The sequence below is a fragment of the Heterodontus francisci genome, chromosome 26, assembly GCF_036365525.1.
Source record: "Heterodontus francisci isolate sHetFra1 chromosome 26, sHetFra1.hap1, whole genome shotgun sequence".
NCBI lineage: Eukaryota > Metazoa > Chordata > Chondrichthyes > Heterodontiformes > Heterodontidae > Heterodontus > Heterodontus francisci.
The window spans coordinates 30,077,371-30,100,442 of record NC_090396.1 but is presented as its reverse complement, the minus strand read 5'-3'; the positions used below and the strand labels follow the sequence as shown (position 1 = coordinate 30,100,442).

Sequence of the window (23,072 nt, the reverse complement as noted above, 5' to 3'; positions counted from 1 at the left end):
ACAGGAAGTTGGTTCAACATTTCACTGGAAGACAGCAGTCTCACACAACTGCACTCATATATTACATGCAAGTTATTTGCTCAAGTCTCAGAGTGGGTCTTCCACCCACAACATCACTACCAACTAAGCCAAGCTGTCTATTGAAATATAAAACACAGGCTTGAGAGGAATGATGGACCTAAAAATCTACAATATTCAGGATTGTCAAAGGGCAAATGAATACACTTCCTCTTTATACAATACTGCACAGTTTAGAGTATGGTTCAGAGCAGAAAGTTTGAAGGAAGAGATTGTTTCCTTTTTTGTCTCTTTCCTCAGTTGGGTCCCCCAGTAAAACACAGTATACATGATCAAGACAGCAAGCAGGCAAGCTGCCAGGTCTCTACCAAGACACTAACCATGTTAGTTGCACAAGAGCAATCCAGGGATGATTCTCTCTCCAACTTTCCTTCCCAGTGAGGAAAGCATCTGATCTCCAGTGAGCACATACCCACACCAGTTTGGGCAAACTGGAAGTTCAGCAACAAAGGTGTTGGGGAACATCAGGGTCATGAAGTCATGTTGCACCACTCCAAGATGTTACCCACCATCGCTTGTGCATCTCTGACAAGATCGCTGACTTGAGACAATAATGAGAGCCCCGTGGAGTTTATCCACTGGTGCTAATTCATCTCCCAAATCCTATCAAAGCCAGAAACTTCTCAGTGTCAATTATTCTTTAAAAGAGAGAAAATGACATTTAGTCAGGAACAGAAGAAAAGGCTCAACACTTTCTCAAAACAATGACCGTTGTACTAGGCTGGATACATACGGGTGTGTGACATTTCTGAAGTTATTAAATGGCACCCGAATCCGGTCCCTTAATTCCTGAGCCCAGCGTAACCCGCCTGCTACCGCCGGCATGTTCATGTTGACAGGTGGGCATCCTACAAAACAGAAAACAGGGTCCTATTCAACAAAAAGAACAATCAGTTTCTTTTTTACACAGTACTGAAAGAAAAGATTGAAATAAATTCTTTATACATGGTTATATACATCAATAGTGTATTGTGAGAACATTCTCTTTATACACAGTGGCACAGTGGTTAGCACTGCAGCCTCACAGCTCCAGCGACCTGGGTTCAGTTCTGGGTACTGTCTGTGCGGAGTTTGCAAGTTCTCCCTGTGTCTGCGTGGGTTTCCGCCGGGTGCTCCGGTTTCCTCCCACAGCCAAAGACTTGAAGGTTGATAGGTAAATTGGCCGTTGTAAATTTCCCCTAGTGTAAGTAAGTGGTAGGAGAATTGAGGGGATGTGGTAGAGAATATAGGGTTAATGTAGGATTAGTATAAATGGGTGGTTGTTGGTCGGCACAGACTCGGTGGGCTGAAGGGCCTGTTTCAGTGCTGTATCTCTAAATAAATAAAATAATTAAATAAATAAACTACAGCCTTTCTACTTGTGAAGTTCAGAGCTGGGAGATTTCACATAGAATAAATGTAGCAGGACTTAAGTTGGAAGAAAAAAAGCAGTATCAGCTCAGCTACCATGTGCAGTTGGTGGGAGAGATGATTAAAAGAGACGGTCATAGGCAAGCTGAAAAGCTGAAGTATTCCACCCCCCCCCCCCCCCCCCCCGCCACCCTTCCTCTGTGCAGGGTGAACTGGTTCCAATTCATGAACCTCCCTCAGCCATTTGGGAAGCTACTGGCAGTGAGGTAACTGCCACAAACAGTGACTGTGAAAGAACTGCACATGCAGATGCTTGAGGCAGTTTCCAATACACAAACATTCATCCCCAGCACAATTATCATATTATTCTATTACTTTTTATCAAGACATAGTTTTGAATCAAAGTAACACTTTGTTTGAACAAAGTGAAGAGGCTCTCAAAAAATAAATTCAAATCATTCTCATTCTCGGTTAACTGTCATTATTAAATTCAAATATTTGCACAGAATTATTGACAATGAATTGAGGACACCGCTCATCTTGTAGTGCTAGGTTACAAAAAAAGTTTTTAAAAACTTCAAAAAAAAACTGTACTTTACACAGTGAATGTCATTAGCCTCTCCTTCTCTACATGAATATTAATATAAAAGAGATAAGGAGACTGCAAACATTAGTGACGCATTCACAGAATCACAGCATCGTTGAAACATCTCAGCACAATGGATAAGAGGCACTGTAGTTAAATTCTGCATCTGATTTCTTTTTACTTTCCCTGTCCCTTCCTCAAGATTAAAATGAGAACATGGATTAATTTTTTTTAAAGTACAGAATGCAGAATAATAAAGATAGGATTTAGTGGCATTATTCACTCCAAGTTACCTACACAGACTAGTGCATAAAGGGACTTTGCACAGTAATGAGATCTCCTGCACTCTGATATATTGAAGTACTAAATGGCGAAAGGACTAGGTTTTAGAGTGACTCATCGGATTTGAAATAATTTATAATTAATATTCCACAATATGTCAGGTCCAAGCTGCATACAATAATGGAATGTTAAATCCTATTTAAAAAAATCAGTTTAAGAGGTTTTTTTTCTGCAACTGCTCTCTGTGTTGGGTAGCTGGGAAGGGGAGTAAGTGTAATTAGTGAATCTTCTTATATAATGCACCACACAAAAACAAAAACTGTGCTCCCAAATATCACACAGCACTACCCAGCTTCCTAAAGGTGTATTTTCCTAAAAACTGGTGCATGTATTTTGCACATATTAATATTGTGCATGCTGGCTACAGGCCTGTCTCTCAATGTAAAATGATGCTAGTTATACGCCAAAGGATACCATAACTGGCAAAAGTTTACAACAGTTCACTAAAGGAAACCAAAACTCTGGAATCATCCAAGAGACAATTAAATGCCAGGATGGGGAAGTGTATTTTTCTAGGAAGGTTGAGCTGAGTGACCAAAATCTACATTTTGTGATCTTTTTGATAACGACCATTATCACCCACCAAAAATTCTTAAAACATTTATGCTCTTTGAAGATACAAAAGGAAACATTTTAAACATTTTCTTTACTGACAATGACAGATAACACTTCAAAATGAACATATAAATTTTCATCATAGAATGAAGATTGCAATAAATTAATGGAACATTTTCTTTCCGAAAGTAAAAAATAAATCTGGCTAATGTACCCATATTTGACTGTGACAACCATATTTAAATTTATACAAAAGCCATCCATTCAATACTAAATTATCTTTAGATTGGTAAAAAGTATTTCAATGATGGAAGAGGAAGTGAAAGAACAACTTGCATATATTAATACATTTAAGGTAGAAAAAGTCCCAAAGCACTCCACAGAGGCAAAATCAGAAATGGGCATTGAGTTAAAGAAAGCCATATTGTGAGGTGGTCAAAAGCCTGGTCAAAGAAATTGAAAGTCTTAAAAGAGGAGAGGAAGGTGAAGAGGTGAAAGGAAGGACTGGTATGTGCGAAAGGTCTATCATTTTTAAACATCACCTGAAACACATGGACTGAGAAATGGTGGCCAGGATTTGTTTCAACAATTCACATATATTTCACCAACTGGAAGACTCATATGAGTATGCAAGGGTTTCTTGGCAGGGCAGTGGGTGTGCTGGGTTTGGGGACCATTTGTTCTTGGACAAAACAGTTCAAATTGGGCCAATGTTGGGGATCACACCCACTGGTAGTCACATTCATTACCCTTCCCTGTCTATGGGTATCACTGTGCTATACCAAGCCTGCTTCCAAGAAAAGGCCCTTACTGCTCTCCATTTCTAGACAGAAGCTGAACATTACTCATTCCAATGGGGAAATGTCTCCCACTGGTTTCAGACACATTTTGTTGGAAAGTCACAATCTGCCACAATGAGATGAGTGGCTTTATTTTTACAGTCGTTACTGTGAGCTATATTAACTGCATAATGTGAAGGGGAGTGGCCACACTCTGAAGTGGGTCAACACAGCAAGCACTGGGCTGAATTCTTGGTAATTTGGTCAAACACATAGCCTTTAATAAATAGCCAAGTTAATCCTGACAGAACTTAATGTTTGCACTTTGACAGTAATTTTATTTTTATTTTAATACATTAATTTTGAACCCCTCAGTTATATTAACATCCAGAGGAATGACATATGAGGCTCATATGTCTTTTGGAATATTCAGCTTTGATACCATTGTCAAACTGAAGCATTGGTGAAGCAATACACAATATATATATGCTTCACAAGGATTTGCAACCAAATTTCTCCAAATGAAGAGCTTACAGTGATGGGCAAGCTGCAAGGCCAGGAATCCTGAAGTGAAGGGCCAAAGTAAATCCATGGGTCCCGATATTTGTGGGGAGTGTGTAAGGGAAGCCAAAAATGGCCAAAGAGCCCAACAAGGCCGGGGATGCAGAGTTTCTGCCGAACTTAATGGCAGGACCTAATTGCCATCTTTTTTCTTTCATTTCCTGTCTGGCAACAGCCAAACAGACAGCCTGACAGGCTGCCAGGCAGGAAAACCAGTGGCAGGAAGTCACAGCCAGAGACCCCGGGAGGCAGTCCCCCAAAAAAATCAGGAGGAGGAAGTCAGCCACAAATTACAATAATACTTAGCTTTATAAAGAAAATTGAAAGTCATGCTTTGCTGCTGTTACGTTGGATAAAAGGACCTTTTAGTACTCAAAGTGTTAATTATACAAAAGGCTGAGAGTGAGCCAGGAACAGCAAAATATGGTTTGCTTATATGCACTGTTCAATAATACAGAATTCTACATGTATGGCAGAACACAACTTTAGTGCACAAAGTACAAGAGTAAGTTTGGCACCAACTTATCTAAAAACTACCCTGTACCTGATAACATAACAGACTCTGGTAACATGACACCACACACGTCTGCCAATTGCAACTGTCCATTATTAGTTGTTAGCAGAGTCTAGAAAACGTGTTCCCTAACATTACTGAGATTATTATGGCAGTGTGAGATGTGCAGCCCACTCAGCTTTGGGTCAGGAGTAATCTTCTTGCTGCACTCTGGACAAAGGCCCTTGAAGCTTTAATATTGAAAACCATCACCATTTTTAGTGTTGGTTTACTGAGATAAAAGCTAACACTGACATTTTTTTACATCCTTTTCTGCCTAGATGAATATCAAATTAAAGACCTACCAACATTCGAAAAAATATCATTTCTCAAGCACTCTTTTTCTCTTTGGCCTCCTTGTTTCGAGAGACAATGGGTAAGCGCCTAGAGGTGGTCAATGGTTTGTGAAGCAGCGCCTGGAGTGGCTATAAAGGCCAATTCTAGAGTGACAGAAGCACTGTGACAAGCACTGCTTGTTACTGAAGTCAGTGCTATTTTACAGAGGAACTTCCTTCAGGGTGACTCAGCATTATCCAGGGAAACCCAACAAAACAATAACACAGCAAGCATTGTCTTAAGTGCTTTGCCTCAAGGCAAAAAACATACAGACGAAAGTTAGAGCGTTGAAGTGGAGTAAACACAAAAGTACGTTGCGGTGAAGGGCGTTTAAACCCATGATTATTTCTTTCTTCACCAAGGTTTCTTCAACACCACCTCTTAAATCCACAACCTCTACCACTTTGAAGGACAAGGGCAGCAGATGCATGGGAACACCACCACCAAGTTCCCCTCCAAGTCACCATCCTGACTTGAAACTGTATTGCCATGCCTTAGTCATCACTGGGTCAAAATCCTGGAACTCCCTTCACTACATGGACTGCAACAGTTCAAAAGGAGGCTCATCACCACCTTCTCAAGGGCAATTAGGGGTGGGAAATAAATGCTGGTCTTACCAGTGTCACATGAATGAATAAGTAAAAGAAAAATAAATTCCCCAAGCCAAATTTGAATGCTTGCTGATGCTGCTGGTGAGCAATGCTGGGCTGAGGCTGGATTTTCTGCACTGTATGGAAGAATAAAATAGAAAGAAAGTCATACTATTGTACAGCTCCAAAGAACCCTGATTAACAGTTGCACAGAACAGGCTGGGAGCAGGCAGCAGAAACTGACTGGTTAGGAAATGGTACAGAGTCTGAGGAGAGATCCAGCAAGGAGCAGAGAAAATATAAAATAAATGTAAAATATGTCAAACAGAAAAAAAGAGAAATAATTTTTAAACTGTAATATCAACTAAAGTCCTTTACTTCAATGGCAATTCCATGCACCCCCACTTTCCATCAGCTTTATTTGGAATAATTTGTTAAAATGAATCCATACCTAACTCCACTGCTTTCTGTGTGTGTCCATTATAAATGTGCTTAACATCATCCAGTTCCTTGCTGTACAAGACAATAAGGCAAGGGTATTTGTCCGATGCATCGGCCGCTATCAGAGGCCTCTCGAGGAGGCTGCCAAACATATCCAGCAACTAGAGAGAGAAAGGAAATATTTCAGAAACCAGATAAACATGTAAAGGGAATGTTACGACCAGGTGAGAAAGAGGTCTAGGGTTCCCTCTCAGCCTTCACCTGGTCTTACCGTAACAGGGTTTAATTTTAAACACAACGTTTTTTAGCTCCCCCTTAGTGAATCCTTGTTCACTAACTTCCAATTAGAAGGAAAAGAAACTAGGCAAACCGGTTTTCTTAGGTTTAAAGAAAAAAAGTTGAACTTTAGTAAACTTAAACTCTAATTCGGTAAACGCCTACGGATACACGACGTGCCCACGCTAGCATTCATACGCGATACACATATGCAGATAGAGACAGAAAAGAGAAGAATAAAGTGGAAAAGTTTGGGGCAATATCTGAAGATGGTTTTGGTTACTGTTCTTCGAGCTTGCTGTAAAGTCCTTGATTGTAGGTAGGTCTTGCTTTTCGTCGGGGCCCAGTATTCTTCTTAAACCTTGTTCAATGTAGGAGACTTTTCTCTCTTGCTGTTCATGCATCCTCAATAGGTCCAGAGGCTTGTGAGAAAGAGATGGGAGCAGAGAGGAGAGGTCTTCTCACACCAGGAGCAAACAGTCTTTCTGAGTTCAAAAACTCTGTGGCTAGTTCAAAAAACTCTAGACTAGCCAGTTAGTCATGTGACCAGCTGCTTTAACCAGTTCTGGCTTTTGTGGATTGTACCACCTTAGCAATCTCTGGAATGCTCTTCCTTACAACTTAAATGCTGGTGATCAAAATCCATTGTGGGTTGAATGTGTCAGGGAATGGCCCTTTTGTCTCCACAATTACTGTCTGTTCGTATGCAAATATTTTTCAGCCAAGTGTCTGGCAGCCCTTGTAATAACAGGCCTTCTCTTCTTCCCAGCAAGTTTAAGATCAATGTTCATATGACAAAATTAATATGCCTCATTCTTGGCAGATAGGGGCTTGTAGGACAGGAAAGAATAAGTTAATTCCACCAGCACAATTCCTTTCATGACAAATGACTCGAAATATGTCTAAATTGAGGTGTCAAAAACAGTAATGAACAGGAATACCCTTCCCTAGAGTGCAGCTTCTAGTCACAATGTGAACAAGTACTCCAGGTGGCTGCAGTGGCAGGATAAGAATTAAGAGATAAGCAAACCAATCTTAAAGAAGCAGAGTGTATTGCCACGTCTGCAGACGTGCCTGGTTTAAGAAGTCACCTCAGGATGGTTGTGTGGCATCAGTTGCTCCTGCTTCACTGTGAACTGTTTCAAGCAGGTTTTATATATGCAACTTTGTTTTCATGGAACACTTGGTAAATTAATGCTGGCGAGTTCCCACTACAGGCTGTGTAGAACATCTTGACCTCAAGTTTGCTCCGCATTTGCATCCAGAGACACGTTAACCTGGATGCTAACCAATGCTTAAACTAGAAATAAATGACATGGGTTTGACAATTTTCTTGGGTCCTGATGGTAAATCAGCGGAAACAGTCATTTTAAGTTTGGGTGTATTCTAATAATCTTGGGAGAATAATTGGGCATAACTTGATATCAGCTGAATGGATGCAGGAATATGTGCATTTTCAGGATAAGCCCGCAGTGGAAACTCCAGGCCTTAGCATCAAAAAAGACTTGCGAGATTTGTTGCTCACTCAGAATCACTGTTGATCTGAACTAAAAATCAGGTATGGAAGGCATGTTTTCAGAAACTTCACCATGAAGCAAACAAGCAATGTTCTGTTGTCAAGAATCTCTAAAGTCTCGAGTGATACATTTTTTCCCCCTGCAGGCAAGGAACTGTTGCCAATGAGCAGGCTACATGTCAATCATGAATATCACCACAGCCATTTCTATATGTGTATCATTTGAATGATCTTATTACTAAAACAAGGTGCACTGTTCCAGATATTATATAATTGAGCCAAGACAGCGTCAAGATGGTGCAACACCTTCAAGGAGGGTCTTTAAAGTCAGTCTCATTCTTCACTCAACTGGCTCTCAAGAATCCTGATCAAGTGTTTATGGGTTGTGCTACCAAGTAGTATCAATGGGGTTTAAATTCATCATGGAAGCAGCCCAAAATGGGCAATGGTGAGTCAGCAGTCTGTCTTATACTCCGCCCAATTTCCAAAGCTTTGCGCCACTGTCCAAGGTGAATTTATACCCCATGTGTTAAATCAACGAGTGATTCATTCCATTGCAACTAAAACATACCTTGAAAGCGTGCTCCAAGCCAGAGGCATCGTCGAAAGCCTGACAGAAAATGGTGGCCAGCCGTCGGTCTACGTCCTCAATTTTCTGCTTGAAAATTAAAAAATCTTTCGCAAATTCCTGTTAATGAGAAAACTCATTTTTATGAACAATCAAATTATCAAAAATTTTCCGCTCAAATATTTTAATTCATTTCTGCTGAATAGTTAAGGTGCCACTATCCAGGACAGTCAGCTAGAACAAAATTATTCAGCAGAAATAAACAGGGGGACAAAAAATATCCATGTAATGGTTTGAATTGTAAAAGAGGTCTTTGTGGCAAGATTATCTCTTTCATTTGGCATTGATGTTAATTCCATTAGCTGCTATCAAAGACAAAGCATTATATAACTTTGCATGTTTAAGATTTTAATGCACCCACATACAAATTTAATTTCAGCTGCGTTTGCTGACAACGCAACCACTAGGTGGCGCATAACTGGTACGTGTGCAAATGCAGCCTCATCGACTGAAACGTGACTGCGACGTCTCAGGCAACTGCCAGTCAGAAAGGCCTTGCTCAATTTGACGCAAAGAAACAAATTAAACCCAAATCCAATCACCCCTCAATGGCCGCGATCGCCACCTCCAACCCTCAACAGTACTCCGCTCCCTCCCGAGATTGCCGCCTCAATCACTGCTTCGCTTCCCTACTCCCTCCCTCTTCTGCCTGCTCGCTGCTTCATCCTGCTGCTCCTGACTGCTCGCCACTCCATCCAGCCATTCTCTCCCGCGCCCGTCTGCTCGCCACGCCCGTCTGCTCGTCATTCCCTCCCTGTCTTGCCACCCAGAGAAGCAGTGGTATGGAGCAAGCAGGGTGTTAGTGATGAGGTGGGGAAGCGGCAAGATGAAGCGCCGAGTGGAAGGGAGCGGGGAGCAGGCAGGAACAGAAGGGAGTGGCGAGCAGGCGATCATGGGAGGGAGCAGGGAAGAGAAGCAGCGATTAAGGTGGTGATCACGGGAGGGAGCAGGGTACTGTTGGGGTGAGTTGGAGGCGGTAATCATGGCCATTGAAGGGTGAGGCAACACTGGGACATCATTACGTCTGACATCATTATGTGATGACATCAACCCGCGCATGTGCAGACTTATCCTGGCAAGCTGGCAAATGTTGGGACGCTTTGATGTTGCCCGCGATCGCTCTGCGCACAGTCAGCGTTGTCAGGAGACACTCCGTTATTTAAAATGCGTTTACATATGTCCTTGTATTTTCCAGACCACCCATTTCTTAGATTAACATATTACACATGATCTGTTCGAGAATATTTTAATTGGGTGTAGGACATTAAAAAATCTTAATTCAATTGCAATGAAAGTAAAGTGTTGATGTTTTATAGTTTATATGAACTGATCATCCTTGCAATGGTCAGCTGCTAAGATGAAGCAATGCTTTTCATGGCCTGTCCCTTTAAGACAAGTAATCAGTTACTCCTTGTGAGGAAGCTGTCTAAACAGACAAACTGAGGTTAATTCAAGGCCTAATTTTGAGGGAAGTCTCTGTAGATTGACAGCTGACTATAAATGCAGAGCTCTTGAGTTTAGGGTGAAACCAGGCATCAGTTAGAAAATTCAAGAGCAAATGACTTGCTTTCTTTTCTTTTTGAAAACTTGTGATACTTTGAAGTGTTCACATCTGATGTGTGACTGACATATTAAATGAAAGATGTATTTTATATATATAGGTTAACATACACACTTTTTATAGCCCTATCAAATTCATGTGTTAGAATCCATCATAATATGTTCCCTTTCCCATACATGTGTACAGTGAGACACAATGAAATGATACAAACACCTTCACAATCTAGTTGTATAATGAGCAATATCCTACCTGGTTAACAAGATCCAAACAGTCATATGTATGGTCTGTAAAAACTTTATATATCTCCTGAAATTCCTCATAAATTTGCACCACCTGCTGGCTCAAGGACTTGCCACGGATCCCTCCAAACTCAATTTTTTCCAATTTAAACATATCTTCTGCTGTCACCAAGAAATCCTAATAATGAATAGAAAGATAAATGCCATTTAATGAGTAATCAATCCCTCGGCTTTTACAGATAATTACCAAACTGAAACATTCCAATCGATTTATAACTATGACCATGGTAGAGACCTCCAGTGCAAGGCTCTGAAAAGATATGTATCTTCATAAGAACGTGGCTAACATATTTTCCTTTGGGTTACTAGAACCTTTCTAATGCTCCTCAAAATTTATGCTAATCCTGAACACGCTCTCCTGCAGCATTTGTTCCATAACTTTTAATCTTTCTTTCCATTTATTGCAAATCTGATTTGAAATGTGTTCTTTTTTTGTTCTTCAGAAGCCTTAGTGAAGGGTCAATGGTCCAAGATTTAGGACAGTTTGGATTGGAAGAGAAGACATTTGTAAATTCACAGATGGCATGGAAAGGTGTACAAGGGTGAGTGATTCAGACCAGATCAACAAATTAGGGGAATGGACCCATTTGTGGAAGATGTCCTCTAAACTGCACAGTGTCCTGCACTTAGAGTTAGGAAACTCCATGCATGCTTTTACCATTCTGGGGTTCCTGCTAAAGTTAACAGACCAGGAAAGAGACTGCAGGGTAATTGCAGATCACAGTTGAAGGGGTTGATCTCAGTCAGATTGGGCAGGCTATTTGAGATGCACAGGGATGACAGAACTAGAAGGCCATATGAAGACAGTGAGTTCAGAATCAAAAGCAAAATACTGCGGATGCTGGAAATCTGAAACAAAAACAAGAAATGCTGGATTCACTCAGCAGGTCTGGCAGCATCTGTAGAAAGAGAAGCAGAGTTAACGTTTCGGGTCAGTGACCCTTCTTCGGAACTGACAAATATTAGAAAAGTCACAGATTATAAACAAGTGAGGTGGGGGTTGGTCAAGAGATAACAAAGGAGAAGGTGCAGATTGGACCAGGCCACATAGCTGACCAAAAGGTCACAGAGCAAAGGCAAACAATATGTCAATGGTGTTTTGAAAGACAAAGCATTAGTACAGATTAGGTGTGAATATACTGAATATAGAACATCAGCAAGTGCAAACCTGAAGAAAAACAACCTGAAAAAAACAGTGGGTAAGCAAACTGAACAAACTAAGATGAAATGAAATAAATGCAAAAAATGTAAAAGTGAACATCAACGCAAGCTCGAGGAACAGCATCTCATCTACCGATTAGGCACACTACAGCCTGCCGGACTGAACATTGAGTTCAATAATTTCAGAGCATGACAGCCCCCCACTTTACTTTCATTTTTAGTCATTTTTAGTTATTTTTTCTTCCTTTTTTTTGCATTCCTTTTTACATTTTTTGCATTTATTTCATTTCATCTTAGTTTGTTCAGTTTGCTTACCCACTGTTTTTTTCAGGTTGTTTTTCTTCAGGTTTGCACTTGCTGATGTTCTATATTCAGTATATTCACACCTAATCTGTACTAATGCTTTGTCTTTCAAAACACCATTGACATATTGTTTGCCTTTGCTCTGTGACCTTTTGGTCAGCTATGTGGCCTGGTCCAATCTGCACCTTCTCCTTTGTTATCTCTTGACCAACCCCCACCTCACTTGTTTATAATCTGTGACTTTTCTAATATTTGTCAGTTCCGAAGAAGGGTCACTGACCCGAAACGTTAACTCTGCTTCTCTTTCTACAGATGCTGCCAGACCTGCTGAGTTCAGAATCATTTCTTTTCACAAAGAGACATTGACCTCTGGAACAAACTGCCGAGATATGTGGTGGGTATGTAGTCCCTTCAATCCTTGAAAAAGGACTTGACAGGTTCCTGAGTGATGAGGACAGTTATAAAGAGGTAGCTGTTAGTTAGTCGCAATTGTGAGGAATTATGGGCAGCTTAAGTAGAGCTTTAATTGATTGCCTTAGGAAGTTCATAGAATCGTAGAACAATGCAGCACAGGAGGCCATCAGGCCCATCGTGCTTGTCCGCCTCTTTGAATCCCATTCCCCTGTGCTTTCCTCAAAGCCCTGCAAATGTTTTCCCTTCAAGTATTTCTCCAATTCTCTTTTGGATATTACTACTGAATCTGCTTCAACTACCCTTTCACGCAGTGCACTCCAGATCACAACAACTCACAAATGTTTCCTTATATCGCCTCTGTTTCTTTTGCCAATCACTTTTAATCTATGTCTTTTGGGTCCTGACCCTTCTGTCACTGGAAAGTTTCTCTTTATTTTACTCTGTCAAAACCATTCATGATTTTGAACACCTCTATCCAATTTCCTCTTAACCTTCTCTGCTCCAAGGAGGAGACCCCACCACCCCCACCCTCCCAGCTTCTCCAGTCTCTCCACATAACTGAAGATCCTCTAGTTCTAATAAATCTCTTCTGCACCCTCTCCAAGGCCTTGCCATCCTTCCTAGAGTGTGGTGCCCAAAATTGAACACAAAACTCACCTGAGGCCTTACCAGTGTTTTATAAAAGTTCAGCATAACTTCCTTGCTTTTGTAATCTTTTAATAACACCTTCTCAACTTGTCCTGCCAACATCAATGGTTTGTATACCTGCACCGCCAGGTCTCTCTGTTTCTGCACACATGTTTAAACTGAGTTCATATTGCCTCTCCTCATTCTTCCTACCAAAATGTATCACTTCACACTTCTTTAGTTTAAATTTCATCTGTCATATGTCTGCCCACTTTATCCATCTGCCTATGTCCTCCTGAAGTCTGTTACTCTCCTCCTCATTATACACTACATTTGTGAGTTTCATATCATCTGCAAACTTTGAAATTATCCCCTGTACACCTAAGTCTAGGTCATTAATATATATCAAAAAGGGTAGTGGTCTTAATACTGGCTGCTGTGGAGCACCACTATATACCTCCCACCACAGTCTGAAACAAAGGCCAACATTTATTGCCCTTCCCTAATTGCCCTTGTGAAGGTGGTGGCGAGCCATCTTCTTGAACACAACTGAGTTGCTTACTAGGCCATTTCAGAGGGTATTTAAGAGTCAACCACATTTCTGTGGTTCTGGAGTTACATACAGGGCAGACCAGGAAAGGACAGTAGGGGCTGAATTTTACAAGTGTGCCGCAATTCGCGATGGCGCACTCTGATGGCAGCGTGCATCTCATGCGGATGCGACATCCTCGGCGGTATTACGCCCGGGGGTTCATTTAAATAGAGGGGGTGGAGTGGCCGCCCCTAATGACATAGAGGGGGCGGCCGCCGCGTCCCCAGCAATGGCTTCCAGTGCCACCACACAGGCGCCGGCGCCATTATTAAAGGGCTTTAAGTCCTTACAATTAATTCCAATCTTTAAAGGTGTAACAATGTAAAATTTTAATGAATAAAAACATTTGTGATGGAGGCCCTTCCCCAACCCCTGCAATGGTCATTTCATTGCCCAAAATGACCAACAATTGGCTTTTTAAATACCCAAACTTTCCACCCCAACCTTCAATCATTTGCCCTTCAACCCCTTCCCACCATCCCCACATCCAATCAAAATTGTTTTCCCCGCTTCTCCACCCCTCCCTCAGTGAAAATTTTATTCCTTCCCCCTCCCCACCAGGTTCTTGCCTTGGAACTATGTACAGAGTTCCGAAGGTGCGCAAAGGCTGAACGGAGGCTGTTAAATCGGCATGGGATGTCCACAGCCTGCAGGTAAGTTAATTTAAATATCATTTAGGTTCATTTTAACATGGAGATGAAGGGCCCACCACCAGGAGGCAGGGTGGCCGCACCGAGGTCCCCCTGCAGCCAGTAATATGCAGCAGGCCCTTCTCGACGCTGTGGGTCGAGGCGGGCCTCTCCTCACAGATTTTACTGGCCCCTGTGCTGCAACCCGCAGCATTGAGGAGCCGGTAAATTTCAGCCCTAGATTTCCTTCCCTAAAATGATGTTAGTGAACCAGATGGGTTTTAATAACAATCTAGTAGTTTCATAGTCACCATTACTGATGCTAGCTTTTTATTCCAGAATTTTATTTTAATTAACTGAAATTAAATTCCCCAATCGCCGAGGTGGGATTTTAGCTCATATCTCTAGATCCTTAGTCCAGGCCTCTGGATCACTGGTTATGTAACCACTACATTATGTACCAATTTTGTATCCACTGTCACTTTAATCCCATGGGCTTTAATTTTGTTAACAGATCTATTGTGTGATACTTTGTCAAACACCTTAATTGATGGGGCATTTCCGAGAGTTTTACTTGAACTGATTGTAGTTTTTTCTATTGTCTTTTTTCTTTTCCCAGGAGATGATGTGGTTAGGTGATGGGTCAATTGTGTGTATTATTATAGACTGCTTGGATGGGCTTAATGGGCCTTCTGGGCTTCTCTCACCTTTCCTATGCTATAAGTTAATCAATTGGCAGAAATTAGGCACCACTAAGTTTGAGTCATAGAAACCTTTGAATTGTAGGAGGAAGAGAAAACTCAGAATCATAAGTAGTTCAACACTTCTGTGAGTTAGGGAAGTGAAGGAGGATTGTGTATCCGGGATTTAGGAGGAACCTTACAAAGGATTGGCTCAAACAAGATGGATTGGAACAGGTATTTGAAGAAAAATATATTTGCTTTAAATTTTGGTAGGAAAGCAAGATTACATTTTAGCAGGATATTTGTTTCTATTCTCCAAACAGACTCAGAGAAGAAGTCTTCTTCAGTTACATTAGATTGTCTGCAACATGCAGCACACTGAGTCAAAGAGACAAAATACAGGTCTACATCTAGTAAAAGAAAAAGGTTACTCTATGAAGCAAAACACTGACATGCAGAGGGATAAATTCTACATTCATATCTAATAAAGAAATGGAGAAGGCCCTCTAATACACAGCATAATTCAGAGGTGTGGAATGAATGTTCTTGCCAAATGAAAGAAACGTATGCTCAAGTCAGATGTAGAGAAAAGCTCTTCTAGCCTGCCCCAACAATATACTTCTATTTCAACCTTGACACTAATCACTGGGTCAAAAACAGTAAGAAAGTGTTGCACTCTTCGTCACCAACATTCTGCTTCTTCTTGAGAACAACATTGAGAATGTTAACAGGATTTAACACGCTACGTAATGAAGGTAGACTCACAACTCAGAACTTATTTTCTTTAGAGAAAAGAAAAGAAAGATTGAAAGAGGGCATGGTTTAGTTCTTTTAAAAAAACTGAAAAGAATTGATGATATAGAATGACTTGGATTGTGAGTGCAGAACTAGAGGACATCAGCAAAAATTAATAAGCCTCAAGTGAGACAAAAGATTTTGAATTTTCCCTTTCTATCTCAATATTAAAAACAATAAATGCCATTTTGATTAAGTTCTTCAGAAAAGACATGGATAATATCTGCTTATAGGGGATGCACATTCGTAATGATGTTACAAATAAGCTGGGAGGAGTGCACTGTCTTTTCTAGTTCCACTTCTCCACAGGTCACAACATCTATTTACCCAGTTACCGATACAGCCAATCATATAATCTATTTTGTTATCCCAGAATTAAATACAACTAGGTTTCTTTAATAAACAACAAAATTATCAGTTTATTATAAAACAAGACAATCAGTAACGAAGCAAAGAATCAACACACTGATTAAAATATGAAAGTTCCCTTTTTTAAAAATCCCCAATTACATTCACTGATTAAAATTATTTTAATTATTTAAAATTACAGAAATTCACTATGCAGAGGTCTGTTATAAAAGAAGACAAAAAAAAACTACTTTGGCCAAATACTTGCTAATTCTTGACGAAAAAAGAAAGAAGATATGGAAGGAAGTCAGTTGTCCCTTTTTGGGTCTGGCATCCGGGTATATGGAGATAGGTCACTGGGTTCATTTCAGAAGCAGGCCATTCTGGAGATGTCGAGAATTATTCAAGTAGGCTTTCTAGGAGAAATGTGGTATCAAGGTTTTTTTGCTAGCACACACTTGAATTGCAGGATTTTTTCCAGCTCCTCAGGAGCTATACGGCACCAGGGATTTTTTCCCACACTGGAACCTGGCAGGATTTCTTTGGAAAGGTAGAGAAAGAGGTGAGCTGGGTGGTTTCTTTTTCCCTTGGCAGGAAAACACTAACTGTCTTCAAACAGCTCACTCAACTAAAACTGAAAACAATGTTCAAATCCCAAACAGTGAGTTGACTCCTGACCTCCATAAATCTTGACATGTGGCTTCTCTGTAACCTTTTTTTGCCAGGTCACCAAGGGTTCTGCTGTTTTCTAAGGTCAAATCACAGGTGACTTTCAAACAACATCTTGTCCTGTCGGTGAACTTGGTAAAAAAAAACATTGAATCTTTTCAGTTTTAACACAAGTTCTCAAAAAAAATAAAAATATTAAAATAATGGAAGCACTTTCATAACAGTGAATTATCCCACAGGTATGTGAAGAGAAAAAGATTGGCGAAGACAAATGTAGGTCCCTTACAGTCAGAAACGGGAATTTATTATGGGGAATAAGGAAATGGCTGACCAACTAAATACATATTTTGGTTCTGTCTTCACAAAGGAAATATCATACCAGAAATAAGGTTGTAATCTCTGGATTACTCCAGGTGCCACATGCTAGTGAGTTTAGAAATAGGAGGATAGAGCAGATGAATGCGTGGCTGAGGAGATGGTGCAGGAGGGAAGGCTTTAGTTTCCTGGATCACTGGGTCTGTTTCTGGCAAAGGTGGGACCTGTACAAATTGGACGGGTTGCACCTGAACCAGAATGGGACAAGCATCCTGGCTAGGAGATTTGCTAATTGTGTTTGGAGTGGGGGGGTGGGGTGGGTGGTTAAACTAATTTGGCAGAGGGATGGGATACAGAGTGGAGGTACACTAGTGGGTAATATAGAACAGAAAGTGAGTCTGCCTGGAAGGCAGAGCAAATATAGACCTGGTAAGGCACAAGGGAAAAATGCAAGATTGGATTGCATCTATTTCAATGCAAGGAGTCTTACTAATAAGGCAGATGAATTGAGGGCATTGATTAGCACATGGGATTATGATATTATTGCTATCACAGAGACATGGTTAAGGGAGGGAGAGGACTGGCAGCTCAATATTCCAGGGTATAGAATCTTCAGGCGCGACAGGGGAGGGGATAAAAGAGGAGGTGGCATTGCACTGTTGATCAAGGAGTCAATTACTGCAGTAAGAAGGGATGACATCTTAGAAGGTTCCTCCAATGAGGCCATTTGGATAGAACTTAAAAACAAAAAGGGGGCAATCACTTGGCTGGGAGTGTACTACAGGCCTCCAAACAGTCAGGAAGAGATAGAGGAGCAGATATGTAGGCAAATCTCTGAGAGGTGTAAAAATAATAGAGTAATAATAGTAGGGGATTTCAACTTCCCCAATATTAACTGGGATAGTCTTAGTGCAAAAGGCTTAAAAGGGGCGGAATTCTTAAAATGCATACAGGAGAGCTTTTTGAGCCAGTATGTAGAAAGTCCAACAAGATAAGGGGCAGTACTGGACCTAATCCTAGGGAATGAAGCCAGTCAAGTGGTAGAAGTGTCATTGGGGGAGCATTTCGGGGATAGTGACCGTAACTCTAAGATTTAAGGTAGTTATGGAAAAGGACAATGATGGACCAGAAATAAAGGTACTGAATTGGGGGAAGGCCGATTTCAATACGATAAAACAGAATCTGGACAAAGTGGACTGGGAGCAGCTACTTGTGGGAAAGTCTACAGCACATCAGTGGGAGTCATTCAAAGAGGAAATTGTAAGAGCTCAGAGCCAACATGTACCCGTTAAGGTGAAGGGTAGGACCAACAGGTCCAGGGACCCCTGGATGTCAAGGGATGTAGAGGATTGGATCAGGTAAAAAAAAAAGGAGGCTTAGGGCACATCCCAAGCGCTGTAAACAGCGGAGGCACTAGAGGAGTATAGAAAGTGCAGGGTGGCACTTAAAAAGTAATAAGGAGAGCGAAGAGGGGACATGAAAAAACACTGGAGGACCAGATAAAGAAAAATCCCAAGGCATTTTATAAGTATATTAAGGGTAAGAGGACAACCAGGGAAAGAGTAGGAGCCATTAGGGACCAATGTGGCAATAGGTGAAGTTTTAAATAATTACTTTTCATTGGTGTTCACAATGGAGAAGGACGATGTAGGTGTAGAGATCAGGGAGGCGGATTGTGATATACTTGAACATATTAACAATGAAAGGGAGGAAATATTAGTTGTTTTAGCGGGCTTAAAAGTGGATAAATCCTCACACGCAGATGAGATGTATCCCAGGCTGTTATGTGAGGCAAGGGAGGAGATAGCAGGGGTTTTGACACAAATTTTCAAATCCTCTCTGGCCACAGGAGAAGTGCCAGAGGATTGGAGAACAGCGAATGTGATACCATTATTCAAGAAGGGTAGTAGGGATAAACGAGATAATTACAGGCGGTGAGTCTAACATCAGTGGTTGAGAAAATATTGGAAAAAATTCTGAAGGACAGAATTAATCTCCACTTGGAGAGGCAGGGATTAATCAGGGATAGTCAGCATGGCTTTGTCAAGGGGAGATCTTGTCTAACTAACTTGATTGAATTTTTCGACGAGGTAACTGGATGTGTCGATGAGGGTAAAGCAGTAGATGTAGTATACATGGATTTCAGTAAGGCCTTTGATAAGGTCCCACATGGGGGATTGGTCAAGAAGGTAAGAGCCCATGGGATCCAGGGCAATTTGGCAAATTGGATCCAAAATTGGCTTAGCGGAAGGAGGCAGAGGGTGATGGTCAAGGGCTGTTTTTGTGATTGGAAGCCTGTGACCAGTGGTGTACCACAGGAATCGGTGCTGGAACCCTTGCTGATTGTCGTGTACATTAATGATTTAGACGTGAATATAGGAGCTATGATCAGTAAGTTCGCAGATGACACGAAAATTGGTGGTGTTGTAAATAGTGAGGAGGAAATCCTTAGATTACAGGGAGATATAGATGGGCTGGTAAGATGGGTGGAGCAGTGGCAAATGGAATTTAATCCTGGAAAGTGTGAGGTAATGCATTATGGGAGGACTAACAAGGCAAGGGAATATACAATGGATGGTAGGACCATAGGAAGGACAGAGGGTCAGAGGGACCTTGGTGTGCTTGTCCATAGATCATTGAAGGCAGCAGCATAGGCAGATAAGGTGGTTAGGAAAGCATATGGGATACTTGCCTTTATTAGCCGAGAAATAGAATATAAGAGCAGGGAGGTTATGATGGAGCTAAATAAAACGCTAGTTAGGCCACAGCTGGAGTACTGTGTACAGTTCTGGTCACCACACTATAGGAAGGATGTGATTGCACTGGAGAGGGTGCTGAGGAGATTCACCAGGATGTTGCCTGGGCTGGAGCATGTCAGCTATGAAGAGAGACTGAAAAGGCTAGGGTTGTTTTCCTTAGAGCAGAGAAGGCTGAGGGGGGACATGATTGAGGTGTACAAGATTATGAGGGGCATTGACAGGTTAGATAGAAAGAATTGTTTTCCTTTAGCGGAGGGATCAAGAACCAGGGGGCATAGATTTAGGGTAAGGGGCAGCAGGTTTAGAGGGGATTTGAGGAAGTATTTTATCACCCAGAGGGTAGTTGGAATCTGGAACACACTGCCTGAAGAGGTGGTGGAGGCAGGAACCCTCACAACATTTAAGAAGTATTTAGATGAGTACTTGAAACGCCATAGCATACAAGGCTACGGGCCAAGTGCAGGAATATGGGATTAGAATAGTTGGGTGCTGTATGGCCGTCACAGACACAATGGGCCGAAGGGCCTGTTTCTGTGCTGTATAACTCTATGACTCTAAATGTTGGGGAACACACTTCGAGAGAGAGGAACTGAAAGAAGTCAGTATTAGTAGAGAAATGGTGTTGGGGAAATTGATGGGATTGAAGGCTGATAAATCCCCAGGGCCTGATAGTATGCATCCCAGAGTACTTAAGGAAGTGGCCCTTGAAATAGTGGATGCATTGGTGGTCATCTGCCAAGATTCTATAGACTCTGGAACAGTTCCTACAGATTGGAGGGCAACTAATGTAACCCCACTATTTAAAAGGGGAGGCAGAGAGAAAGCAAGGAATTATAGACCAGTCAGCCTGACGTCAGTAGTGGGGAAAATTCTAGAGTCCATTATCAAAGATTTTATAGCAGAGCACTTGGAGAACAGTGGTAGAATCGCGCAGAGGCAGCATGGATTTACAAAAGGGAAATCATGCTTGACAAATCTACTAGAATTCTTCGAGGATGTAACCAGTAGAGTTGATGAGGGGGAGTCAGTGGATGTGGTTTATTTGGACTTTCAGAAGGATTTTGACAAAGTCCCACATAAGAGATTAGCATGTAAAATTAAAGCGCATGGGATTGGGGGTAGTGTATTGCGATGGATAGAAAATTGGTTGGTGGACAGGAAACAAAGAGTAGGGATAAATGGGTCTTTTTCCAAATGGCAGGCAGTGACTAGTGGGGTACCGCAGGGATCGGTGCTAGGACCCCAGCTATTCACAATATACATTGATGATTTCGATGAGAGCGGCACAGTGGCGCAGTGGTTAGCACCGCAGCCTCACAGCTCCAGCGACCCGGGTTCAATCCTGGGTACTGCCTGTGTGGAGTTTGCAAGTTCTCCCTGTGTCTGTGTGGGTTTCCTCCGGGTGCTCCGGTTTCCTCCCACATGCCAAAAACTTGCAGGTTGATAGGTAAATTGGCCATTATAAATTGTCCCTAGTATAGGTAGGTGGTAGGGAAGCCCTTTCCTATCCTGAGTGGTGTGAAACAGGGCTGTGTTCTCGCACCCACACTTTTTGGGATTTTCTTCTCCCTGCTGCTTTCACATGCGTTCAAATCCTCTGAAGAAGGAATTTTCCTCCACACAAGATCAGGGGGCAGGTTGTTCAACCTTGCCCGTCTAAGAGCGAAGTCCAAAGTACGGAAAGTCCTCATCAGAGAACTCCTCTTTGCTGACGATGCTGCTTTAACATCTCACACTGAAGAATGCCTGCAGAGTCTCATCGACAGGTTTGCGTCTGCCTGCAATGAATTTGGCCTAACCATCAGCCTCAAGAAAACGAATATCATGGGGCAGGATGTCAGAAATGCTCCATCCATCAATATTGGCGACCACGCTCTGGAAGTGGTTCAAGAGTTCACCTACCTAGGCTCAACTATCACCAGTAACCTGTCTCTAGAAGCAGAAATCAACAAGCGCATGGGTAAGGCTTCCACTGCTATGTCCAGACTGGCCAAGAGAGTGTGGGAAAATGGCGTACTGACACGGAACACAAAAGTCCGAGTGTATCAGGCCTGTGTCCTCAGTACCTTGCTCTACGGCAGCGAGGCCTGGACAACGTATGCCAGCCAAGAGCGACGTCTCAATTCATTCCATCTTCGCTGCCTTCGGAGAATACTTGGCATCAGGTGGCAGGACTATATCTCCAACACAGAAGTCCTTGAAGCGGCCAACACCCCCAGCTTATACACACTACTGAGTCAGCGGCGCTTGAGATGGCTTGGCCATGTGAGCCGCATGGAAGATGGCAGGATCCCCAAAGACACATTGTACAGCGAGCTCGCCACTGGTATCAGACCCACCGGCCGTCCATGTCTCCGTTATAAAGACGTCTGCAAACGCGACATGAAATCGTGTGACATTGATCACAAGTCGTGGGAGTCAGTTGCCAGCATTCGCCAGAGCTGGCGGGCAGCCATAAAGACAGGGCTAAATTGTGGCGAGTCGAAGAGACTTAGTAGTTGGCAGGAAAAAAGACAGAGGCGCAAGGGGAGAGCCAACTGTGCAACAGCCCCAACAAACAAATTTCTCTGCAGCACCTGTGGAAGAGCCTGTCACTCCAGAATTGGCCTTTATAGCCACTCCAGGCGCTGCTTCACAAACCACTGACCACCTCCAGGCGCGTATCCATTGTCTCTCGAGATAAGGAGGCCCAAAGAAAGAGGGAAGTATAGGGATAGGTGGGGATGTGGTACAAATATGGGATTAGTGTAGGATTAGTATAAATGGGTGGTTGATGGTCGGCACAGACTCGGTGGGCCGAAGGGCCTGTTTCAGTGCTGTATCTCTAATCTAATCTAATCTAATCTCCAAATTTGCAGATAACACAAAATTGGGTGGGAGGGTGAGTTGTGAGGAGGATGCAGAGAGGCTTCAGGGTGATTTGGACGAGTTGAGTGCGTGGGCTAATGCATGGCAGATGCAGTATAATGTGGATAAATGTGAGGTTATCCACTTTGGTAGCAAAAATAGGAAGGCAGATTATTATCTGAACGGCTATAAACTGAGAGAAAGGAATATGCAGCGAGACCTGGGTGTTCTCATACACCAGTAGCTGAAGGTAAGCATGCAGGTGCAACAGGCGGTAAAAAAGGCAAATGGTATGTTGGCCTTCATAGCGAGAGGATTTGAGTACAGAAGCAGGGATGTCTTGCTGCAATTGTACAGGGCCTTGGGTGAGGCCACACCTAGAATATTGTGTGCAGTTTTGGTCTCCTTATCTGAAGAAGGATGTTCTCGCTATAGAGGGAGTGCAGCGAAGGTTTACCAGACTGATTCCTGGGATGTCG

The 23,072-nt window shown here is 42.2% G+C and overlaps 1 protein-coding gene across 1 annotated transcript in view; it reads right to left on the bottom strand.

Moving 5' to 3' along the window:
- LOC137384244 (dynein axonemal heavy chain 9-like) overlaps nt 1-23,072 on the bottom strand; it is a 584,247-nt gene that overhangs the window by 533,605 nt on the left and 27,570 nt on the right. The window contains exons 7-10 of the mRNA XM_068057979.1: nt 10,402-10,569; nt 8,535-8,651; nt 6,182-6,332; nt 812-926 (exon numbers count right to left, since the gene is read on the bottom strand). Of these exons, the coding sequence (XP_067914080.1) occupies nt 812-926; nt 6,182-6,332; nt 8,535-8,651; nt 10,402-10,569 (551 nt within the window). The remainder of the gene's footprint in view (nt 1-811; nt 927-6,181; nt 6,333-8,534; nt 8,652-10,401; nt 10,570-23,072) is intronic.